Source organism: Protobothrops mucrosquamatus, unplaced genomic scaffold (assembly GCF_001527695.2).
Source record: "Protobothrops mucrosquamatus isolate PMUCROS unplaced genomic scaffold, P.Mucros_1.0 scaffold856, whole genome shotgun sequence".
NCBI lineage: Eukaryota > Metazoa > Chordata > Lepidosauria > Squamata > Viperidae > Protobothrops > Protobothrops mucrosquamatus.
Genome location: NW_015387111.1, coordinates 282,629 through 294,098, shown reverse-complemented (window position 1 = coordinate 294,098; position 11,470 = coordinate 282,629). Strand labels below are relative to the sequence as shown.

The 11,470-nt window shown below is 38.1% G+C and overlaps 1 protein-coding gene across 1 annotated transcript in view; it reads left to right on the top strand.

Annotated features, from left to right (window-relative positions):
* CLMN (calmin) overlaps window positions 1-11,470 on the top strand; it is a 78,191-nt gene that overhangs the window by 61,874 nt on the left and 4,847 nt on the right. The window contains exons 7-11 of the mRNA XM_015819068.1: window positions 1,318-1,511; window positions 2,015-2,097; window positions 3,165-4,418; window positions 7,021-7,208; window positions 9,671-9,731. Of these exons, the coding sequence (XP_015674554.1) occupies window positions 1,318-1,511; window positions 2,015-2,097; window positions 3,165-4,418; window positions 7,021-7,208; window positions 9,671-9,731 (1,780 nt within the window). The remainder of the gene's footprint in view (window positions 1-1,317; window positions 1,512-2,014; window positions 2,098-3,164; window positions 4,419-7,020; window positions 7,209-9,670; window positions 9,732-11,470) is intronic.

Here is an 11,470-nt window from a genome sequence, read left to right as displayed (position 1 = left end):
GTTAGTTTGGTGAGCCACAACGTCTTGCTGTCAGTCAATGGCTACGCTCGCGTCAAAGACTGGAGACCAACGGTCCAGGACGGGCGTGGCAACTTTGGCTGACTTGATCTGATTGGGCAGGAATACAGTCTACTACCCAATGGTGGAGTCTCCATCTCCGTGCTGAGAAAAGGCGTTCAGGTAAGACAACGCCCCTTCACAGCTTAAATCATTTGAATAAACTGTGTTTGCTTGCCCATTAGATTTCAGGAAGCAGTTTATAATCCCTCTAAATTGTTACACAGAGCAACTTGTCCTGAGTTCTTTCTGTGTTTCTGTCTCTACCTAAATGTTAATCTGTCTGCTTTAAAAATTACAAGCACCATTACCCCATAGATGCATATTCTTGGATATGGAAAATTATTCTTTTCTAATTTTCCTGGTCATGAAGACCCATTAGTCTATTTTGAAATCTCAGTGACATTATGATATTATCAGACATGTGTCAAGCCAAACAGGAAGCAAACTGGGCTACTCACTGATTAGGGGATGGCGTCACTGACTTTCTATAATGCCCAATCTCAGCTTCCCTTTGCTGCTGTGGATAGTGTCCAGCAGTGCTGTCTATTTATCATGGGATGGACTCAATTCACTTCCTAGATCGAGTCCAATCTACGTTTTTTTTATGCCCTTAGAATCAAATACTGCTCAGTTAGAAGGGACCTTTATGGGGCCAAATCATTTCAACCCCTAATTTCAAGATAGTATTTAAATACTTCATGTCTCACAGGTAATAAACTATGCTATGATATCACCAAATGTGTTTGAGCATGGGTCTATTACATTCTCTGTTATAAACCGATCTATGTTGATGGCATTTCCATGCATGTTAATTTATGATCATTGTCTATCTGGACAACAAGCATTTGTTAAGGAGGTTTCTAGCTGATGTATATTTTTACATGCAAATAAAAACCAATAAAATTAGATATATAAAACAGCCCTAAATTAGTTCAGGAAAAATAGGAAGCACATTTAAGCTTTAAGGTGCACCAGAGTTAACCAGCATCAAGTCATATGCGTGAATATATTCTTATATATATATTTTCTTAAACATAAATACTGGTGAGAAATAAATTTTGTTGAAGAGTAACATTAAAACATACCCCAAAAATAAATATATAGAAAAAAAAACCTGGAAATTTAGTCAGCTTATAATTGTGAAGTTTCTATTTCTAAAGCTGGGTTATTTTATCGCAACAATTTTTCGTGTTCCAAAAGTTGTTAAGCTTGTTGTGTTTTGTATCTGAATGTTCACAGTGGTTCTTTCTCTTTTAGATATGGTGTGGCAATTCAGGACTTTACCAGCAGTTGGAGAAGTGGCCTGGCCTTCTTAGCTGTAATCAAAGCAATAGATTCTAGTTTGGTAGATATGAAGCAAGCTTTAGACAAATGTCCCAGGGAAAACTTAGAGGATGCATTCTGTACTGCACAAGACCATCTGGGTATTCCAAGACTTCTGGAACCAGAAGGTAGCCTACCCATCTTTGATTGTCAGCAACATGTACACGTAGCAGAAACACATAAATCATTCAGGGCAGATAAATCATAACATGTGCTCCATCCTTAAGAGAGATGGTTCAGACCGAGATTTAGGGCATTCACGGCATTTAATACAAAACAGAACTGATAGCACCATTCAGTCTAAAACAGACTGCATGTTGATAATCTTCCTAGAACAAAAAACAATACATATGAAGGTTATAGAAAAAAGGAAGAAAAATCAATATTTTTAATTTAGCAAACTCTTTATCAGGAAGGATACTACCGGTAGCACTGGTTTGTCTAGAATCATCTTCCAGACCATGCTTGTTCTTTAAAAGAAAATTTTGCGCCTGGAGAAGAATATTAAGGTACAAAGAATAAAGTAAACATGAAGTTTAAAAAAAAGATTGTGTTTTGGAATGGTAATTGTTTTTCATCCATAGATGCTTTGGTTAATATTGAAATGATGCTTCATGTGATTTCTTCCCAGACATTATGATTGATTCACCTGATGAGCAGTCCATCATGACATATGTGGCACAGTTTTTGGAGCATTTCCCAGAACTGGAAGGGGTAAGGTACCGTACTTACATTGCATCACTGCTTGTGATTTTCTGATACATTATCATGCTGAATAGATTAAGTAAGGAATGCGTACTGATTTTCAGACTTTCACCCTTGTATGATTGTTGCCCACTTCTGTCAGGTTTTATCAGTTATCATTTATTCAATATTATGATCGTAAGATGATTCAGCTATTATTTTAAATTAAAGTACAATCAAAACACTTATCTTCTATAATTATGCACCATATTGAATTGAGCAAATATGAAGGACTTTGCTATTCTGGAAAGAAGAAGGTACTTTCATCATAAATTGCCCAAATTGAGTTGATGATTGTTATGGCTTATGTGAATCCTTTAGAACAGAGATCCCCGTCCTTTTGAGCACCAGGGACCTGTTTTTCTGCGGACCGGAGAGTGTGTGGGTTTGTGTGCTGCCTGCATCCCATGGATGGGGCTTTGCTTGTTTGTGCGGCCCGGTTGCTGGTATGCTGCAGCCCAGTACCGGTCCACATACCGGGGGTTGGGGACCCCTGCTTTAGAAGATCATCAAAATAAATGGTAGGATATCAAACTCCAGAGACTGGCTTGTTGAAGACATTGGACCTTGGGTATAGAGCTTTCTACAAGTAAAATAAAGTATTCTGAATTTGGTTTTCATACTATGACAATCAGCATATTGATTATTTCATGCATATAGTCATATTCCCCTACCCTCAATTTTTAACAAATGGGAATTAGATACACACTGTCCACTTTTATCCAGGTCTCTGTCCAATGCCTTCTTTTCAACTTTTTGTGGTGGAACTCTATTCTATATAAACTTTAAAAAGTAGCTTTCACTTCTATCCTATGAGAGCTAAAAAAAAGCAGAACAGATAGATGTGCAATTCCCAAATTGTATTTCATTATTATTAGTTGTAATAAAGTTTGCTTGGTAAGAATAGTTCATTTATATTGAATTAGAACAATTATTTGCCCAGTATTTTGGAAAATATAACCATTCAACCTTTTTTCTGATTCTGTGGTTCTATGATTATGTATTAATTGTTATTATTTATATTTAATCTCACATAGGAAGACTTTTCAGATCTGGACAAGGAATTTCCAATTGAATCTGCTTATGTCCATATTAAAGAGATACCAGAAGAAGAAAAACAAGAAAAAGTGTTACTCCTGAATGAAAATGGAGAACATATATATCCTATTCACCTAGTAGAAAACCAATCACCATGCCCTCAAATTGATAGTCTTGCTTTGCCTCTTGATGAGGAGAACCAAAATTTTCATGCAACAAGTACTGAACTTAATGACAGCCTAGCTGATCATATGGATTCTTCTACAAAAGAACCTCGAAGGCCGAGGTCATTGCCAGTAAGAAGGGTTCAGATCAGCCCTCCTGCTAATCTTGCCAACAGTGTAAACCAATCTGAGGTTAATCAACTGAATTTCCCTGCTTTGGTAAAGAGTGATGACCCCCCATCAACTGTTCTTATTTACCGTAAAGATTCTGTTGAACCAGCTGATTCTGATGAATTTGACTCTGACATTCAGAAATCATCCAGTGAAATAAAAGAATCACCTGAGAGTAAGATTTGCTCCTTGCCTTGGACTTCCCATTCATCTAAAAAGGTATCAGAACATCTGACAAATGAACCTGAGTATGTAATTCCAACCTCTATAGGACAAGAGGTCACACAGAAGTACGTATTACAGATGCTGAATCAGGAAATAATGTCTAAGCTTGCAGAAAATGATAACCTTGCAGAACAATCATCTAACTTAAAGGAATTCCCATCTACTAATCAGGAAATTGATGGGCATGACTTTAAAGATAATTCAGAGGCAACTTGTACACCTGATTATGAACCAATCAGTAATACTTCCAAAAGCCTTAATATTGCTAATGAAGAATCAATGATGACACCAAATCCTTCTAAAGTCTCCATAATTCCTCATGACCTTTTCTATTATCCACATTATGATGTCTCCATATCAGCGCTGCTGGATGCCTTCACTACCACTACTTCTGATACAGACCTTTCCCTTTTAGAAAACAGCAAAATCTGTTCAGAAATTCTAGTTGATTGTTTGGCTGAAAATGAGCCCCTTAGCCCAAGCACTGAAGGAGATATTTCCAAACAAGATCTACCAAGCAATATGAAGGATGTGCCCAAAAAAAAGGACAACAAAAGCCCAAGAAAACAGAAAAGAGATTCTCAGAGTCATACCAAGTTTTCCTTTAGCAAGAGTGCGGTGGTGGGGAAAAACACACTGCCCCAAAAGAGCAACAATTCTGAAAACAATTCTGCGCACCCAGATGTTCCTGTGGTAAAGTTTGATTTTGCCATTACTTGCTTGGCTCAGCGAAATAGTTCTTATTTTAACTTTCACTATATGCTGCACACCAGGATTTAGGAGAACTGTACAGTATTATTGGTAGGAGGGATGCCCTTTAATACATGCTATTTTCAAAAAAATGAATGCAGTATATGAGTACTTGGCATCTCTGTAGTCAAAATTGGTTACAGCCAGATATAGTCATTGTGATTCTCATATGTAACTATCTATTGCTTGCTCTCATTGCATTTTGCATGAAATGCATGATATAAAATTAGAAAATACAAAAGGTTTCATTGATACGTTCTAATCTGAAACGAGCTATTTCAAATCTGATCCTAATCTATCTGAAACATTCAGATATGATAAGATAAGATAAGATAACCTTTATTGTCATTTTTTTTACTGTGGGCACAACGGCACACATTAAAAATGAAATTTAGTTGCCCGCTTTCAAAGTGAAACACATACATGACGCACACCTAAACATACTATAAACAACATATGTATAGACCCACATCCCTACATATACATAGCAAATAAATATTAAATACTAAGCCAACTTGGTATCCAAATAATCTATACCTGAATTCTCTTTTGTGATGATTTTCTGCTTTGAGGTGGGCTTTGATCATTATGAAATAGTGTCCGTACAAGTTTTGCGACTCATTAATCCTCCTTTCATGATTAAATAGGGACTTTGATATTTCCTCTGTGGAAAAGTGCATAAACTATTATAGATGAAAATTTAGAACTTGTGGAATGATCTGAATTGTTCTTTGAGTATGCTGGGATCTAAGGAAGTCTTTGTATATGGAGGTCTGTGTATGTAGGCTTCCCCATCTGAGAAATCTATAGCAAGTGACATAATTGTAGGAGCAGAACTGCGAAGATACACTTTGACACGGAACCAATGCTCACCCCAGTGTCTTGTTCTCTGTGGGCAAGTGAAGCACAAAGGAGATAATCGTTTTTGAATGTATATTGCATATTGTCCTCTATACCTGGAAATGGAAGTTTCTAATGTCAGTGTGTGTTGGCTACTATAGGTCAGACTGGAATCTTTGTGAGTGGTATAGTGATTTCACATGGTAAAAGCTAGGTTTCCCCATCTCATTCTCTTCAGAGGTAGTTGAACTATTACTGCATTTTCTTCAGCCAACACGGGCATCCAAGCATAATGTAGCTTTAACAGAATAATAGAATAACAGAATTGGAGATCTTCTAGTCCAGGGCTTTTCAACCTTTTCACCCATTGTACCACTTTTAGGATATGGCAATATCTGAGTACCACCAGTCACCTAGCAAGGTGTCAAAAACTTGATGACCAAAAAAAAAGGGGGGGGGGAAGGAAAAAAGTGATAAAGTACAGGTAGTCCTCGACTTACAACAGTTCGCTTAGTGACTGTTCGAAGTTACAATGGCACTGAAAAAAGTGACCCCCAAGCCACAGCCAAGCAAGACACCTGTCTGCCCGCCCGGCGGCGCTCTCATTCCCCTCCCCCGCTACTTTTCTAGGATGGTCGCGTATCACCTGCCAGGTGCCAATGTACCACAGGTGGTACCCGTACCACTGGTTGAAAAGCCCTGTTCTAGTCCAACCTCCTACTTAGGCAGGAAGCCCTATGCCATTTCAGACAAATGGTTGTCCACTCTCTTCTTAAAAACCTCCAGTGTTGAGGAGGCACATCAGTCTGGGCTCATTGCCCTGGGCTTGGTTTATCATTCTGATATAAGCTGAGTTTGGGGCACTCATCCCTATAGAGTAAGTGGAGCCCTGCTTAGTTTTCTGGGAAGAGAGCTAAAAATATGCGCACTTCCAAAGGCTATTCTTCACAATATATCCCCGATTTGTCAGATAATTGAACAAATTTGCCATCTACACATGGTTAAACACAATTGTTACCGATGATGACTTTACTAGTGATTATTCTATATTTTTTTGCTTCACAACTCAAAAAATGATACAGTATAGGAGGAAATTTGTTTGTTTTTTCTTGCTGTTTAAGTTAGCCATCATCTGGCAATGGCAATTTAGGCAACTGTTCAGGAAACACCATCCAAAATGGGAAATCCAGCTAAGAACAAATAGCAAACTCTATTCCCCTTTTTACAGCGTGTAGTTTAGATATAGATAAAATCAGATTTATGTTTTGGGCATTATTAATGTGACAATGTGTATTTCTGCTTGAATACCTACCAAAATTGTCAACTAAAAATATTTTTTATCTAGCAAGCTTTTGAGTTTCCAATTGTATACGATAGTTGCACTCAGTTTTCAGTTTGCTAGTGTCATTTGTATTTTAGTATATATTTTTTAAATGTACTATTTGTTACTATGATGCTATACATTGTTGGTAGCTGATTTGGGCAGCACTCCTCTGCAAAGAAATATAACAGGATTGAGAAAAATATATGCAGTTGCTAAGAATTGACACTAACTTGATAACAAATAATCAATTAAACAAGCAAGTAAGAAAACGTAACTCTCTAATGAATAAACAATTACATGTAATTTACTATTAAAGAAGATCCTGGTGGAAGAGTATAATTCTTATGTTTTTAATCTGAACATTTTATGCTCTTTTTATAGATTATGGAAAACCAATCTGATACTGCAGCTGAAGAAAGAAAACTGCCAGAAGAAAGAAGTAAAAAGAAAGAAAAAAGGAAGAATAAGGCAATCTTCCAAGGAGAAAATCCCCAGAGCTCAAAACCTGGCTTTACCCGTTTAATAGATAAGCTGGAAGAAGAATCCATAGACCATCCAGCTCTGTCAAGGTGCTTTCTGGTCCCACCTACGGAACTTGTCTTGCCACTTTCCTTGCCCAGTTTCTAGATAGTTATAACCCACATCGCACATTTTACTGGTCTTCCTGGCTACAATCCTAAAAGCTATAGCATGGGAAATGAGTAGAAAAGAGGAAACATTTATACATCCAAATGGATTTTTGAAGGACATGATCTGGCCAACATTTAAGCATATCAAGGGTGATACCATTGAGTGCATGGCTTTCCAGGAAAATTAATAGGGCATAAAAGTAACTATAACTCTTTCATTAAAATTGAAAACTGAATTTGATATTGTATTTTTAAACTTTTGTTTAATTATTGCATAATAAAGCAAAGAGAACCAGTTTGGTGTAGTGGTTAAAGTATCGGTTAGAAACCCAGGGACTGTAAGTTCTAGTTCTGCCTTAAGCAAAAGGCCAGTTGGGTGACTTTAGGCTAGCCATTGTATGTCAGCCCTAGAAAGGAGGCAATGGCAAATCACTTCTGAAAAAGCCAAGAAAACTGCAGGACTATCCAGGCAGTCTTTGAGAATCAGACACAATTTAACAGAAGAAAAAAAAGAAAGAAAGCAAAATTCTTTTCCCCCATCAACATCTGACTATTACTTTCTCCTTCTCTTCTCAATATATCTTGGGAAGATACTTTTTTTGACAGTCCATTGCATCTGTTTTTCACTGAATTATTTAGTTGTGCTTTTGTTGTTATTGTAGAATTTAATATTTTTAATTGCTTTATGGCAGCTGGTCATCTAGAAGAATAGGTAAAATGGATTAGGTTTAAAAATGGATTCATTCATCCATAGAATCAGCTCTGCTCAAAACAATGCCTGCTGAATGTATTTTCACTGCTGCTTCATTATAGCTGCCTGGGATTGTTCTCTAACTAGAAGATCAATAATGCAACATATACAGCAGACCAGGAATCCCTTGTAATCTGCTAAGTTAAATGCAGGATTTTGTTATGAGAACTACTCATTTATCAGGGTTTTATCTAAGTTCTGTTGGAATACCATCCATGACCAGGAGGCAGAGCAGGCTAGATCTTTAAAGTGAATTCTTCTCAGTTTACAGTTTGGGAAATCAGTTTCAATACCCTTTAGAGATACATTTATTTTTTTAATGCTGTGAAGATGAGCTGAGGAAATAAAAAAAAAAAACAGAAGGAAACCGCTTCCTTCCCAAGCCACCTGGTGGACTCATATATGTTTTGATACTGTTCTCCTTAGCCTGTGGTGGCGAACCTATGGCACGTGTGCCACAGGTGGCACGCAGAGCCCTCTCTGTGGGCACACGCACAATTGCCCCAGTCCTAGGCCTTCAGCTGGGTTTTATAAAATCTTTTCACTTTAGGCCTCCGCCGCCTTGTGCAAAAAAAAAAAAAAAGTTTCAAGCAATCAATCAATTTCAACTTCTCACAGGAAAAAAAAATCTTGCAAAGTTGGAATTGATTGATTGAACTTTTTAGTCCCACCCGGTCTGCTGTTACCACCGCAGCCTTGCCCACCCAATGGGCCACACCCACCCAATGGGCTACGCCCACCCGGCACCCGACGATACATAAGTGGGTTTTGGGTTGCAGTTTGGGCACTCGGTCTCTAAAAGGTTCGCCATCACTGCCTTAGCCCATCATTCAGTATACTGAATTAAACTGGCTAAATTTAATATTCTGCCTAATCCCTTATCATTGATTAACCCTTCTCCCAATTGCATTCTCACTCAGCAGTGTCCCTGGCTTTCAGTAGTTCATTTTCTCTATTTCGTATTTTGTTGTGCAAATCAATGGGGTTATTTAAACACACCTCATGTCACGGCTTTCCTTATGAATACGTTTCTGCTTAAGAACTACTTATGCTACCATGTTTAGATGAGTAGCAGAATACAGTGGAAAGTATCTACTGCACTTTTGATGCATGTGCAAATTTGGGAGTTGGCTTACTTTCTTGCCAAGAGCAGTAAGAGTGTTCCACAACATGATTTATTCTGGTAGACTGAAACTATTAATAAATTGTAGCTAAATGCAAATGTTGCCGTGGAAATGTTGAAGTGTGACAACATGGATTGCCCCTGACATACATTTATCTGGATAATTTCAGGATCTGAATAGCTGAAATGTGAGACATGTGCTGGAGATATTTTTCTTTTAGACCAGCTTTCTCCAGCATGCCTTCCAGATGAGTTAGATTATAATTCACTCACCAATGTTTTGGTCATTGTATTTTATCTGAATGGGGATAATTAATTAAATTTATATACCACCCATATAAATTGTCAAGTGACAATATCATAAAAGCAAAAAATTAAAAAAACATTAAAATATTAAACATTAAAGATTGACAATGAAAGTCTTATTTATATTACTAAATCTTTTCAGATTTGGGAAGGCTGCAACAATACTGGGGTGTTTTTTCAAATCATGGTTGACTTATATATGGATTCAATTATGCATTTCAGGATCAGCCACAGTGATCCCAATATTGTCTACCAAATAAATACTACTGGTTCAATGATTAAGGTAAGCAAGTGAACTTTTACGTCTGTAACTAGCCTGTACTCCTAATATTTATCTAAATGAAATTGAAATAGCATAGTTTTAAATACCTCCAATCCTGTCTGCAAACATCCTCCAAACTGATTTGAAATCCCTGGCTTATTCCAAGCACACCAGATAGAAAACACAATTAGATAATGTGAATATTATTTGTATTTAATTAATCAAATCTCATGTTCATTTATTGTCCAAATATCCGGATGTGAAAACACTGCACATCATTTTAAATGAGGCTATTGTATCCTGTAGCTATAGTATACTTCTTCAATAAGATGTCCCTCAAAGAGTTGAACTACAATTTCCATCATATCTACTCACCATATCAACAGCCTGTGGTCTGAAGATAAATGGGAATTTCTGTTCAACAAATCTGAAGCACAGTATGTCCAGAAAAACCAATTCAATAGATACCAAGAAAAGACTTCCGGTGGCAGGCGACCTCGTCGGACGCAGCTGTTTGCTGCCTCCCGCCTGTTTCAGCGTAAAAGCTGTTCTGACAGCTAGCATCAGCTGTCAAACGGCTTGTACCCTTCCCCTGGGCATAAGGGGATAGGTGAGCTGCCCGGGGTAGGAGTTGAGTTCCCGAGTCGTCCCATGTGGACNCTAATCCAAAAAGAAACCCCCACCAAAATCCAAGACAGAGAACAAGAAAACGGCAAAGCCCTCCTGCCATACATAAAAGGCACCACAGACAGAATCAGCAAGATCCTCCACAAACACAACATCAAGACAGCATTCTGCACAAACCGAAAAATATCTACCATCCTAAGAAACCCCAAAGATAAAATTGAGTTAGAAAATCGGGACTTCCGGTGGCAGGCGACCTCGTCGGACGCAGCTGTTTGCTGCCTCCCGCCTGTTTCAGCATAAAAGCCGTTCTGACAGCTAGCATCAGCTGTCAAATGGCTTGTACCCTTCCCCTGGGCATAAGGGGATAGGTGAGCTGCCCGGGGTAGGAGTTGAGTTCCCGAGTCATCCCATGTGGACGATGTAGGTGAGAACTCCTCCGGAGCCCCGAGGCTTCTCCGCGATTCAGGACGCCTTCGCTTCGGCGAAGCTAGAAGCCGCCGCCACTGCTGCAACTTAAATTGAACTGTGAGGTTTTTTTGTAAGCAGACGAACCGACCCTGGAAGTTTGCTTTTTATTTTGAACTTTGCTCTAACTTGGATAATAAGTTCTTCCCTATACTTGAGGTGGATTGAAGGAAAGTGAACTTAAAATGGCGATGGATTGATACTTTTCAGCAAGAAGTGAAAGTGATTTCCGGTTTGGAACTTTTGTTACTTTTAATCTGCGTATTATTTGTTCTGGCTGAATTGCTTATAAGACTCTTTTATAATTGGAAATCTACTGCTAATATGGCTCTGAGAAAAATCGTGCCTTCAACTTTAAAATCAACTACATCTTTGCTGTTCCAGCCACCCCAATTAACTTCTAAAATCTCCCACTCGCCACCCCCGCTATCTTTTTCATCTCCACCGCCCTCTGGTAGAGAGTTGCAGAACTTGATGTCTGTAATTACTAAACAAATGACTGAGATGTTTCAAGCGATGGATGTTAAAATGCAAAACAGATTTGACCAAGTAATACAACAACAACAGGACTTATTACAACAACAACAAGACTTATCACAGAAACATGAGGGCTTTTGTTTGAATGTGACAACTGCTTTTCAAGGTTTGGCTGAATATGTAGATGCGGT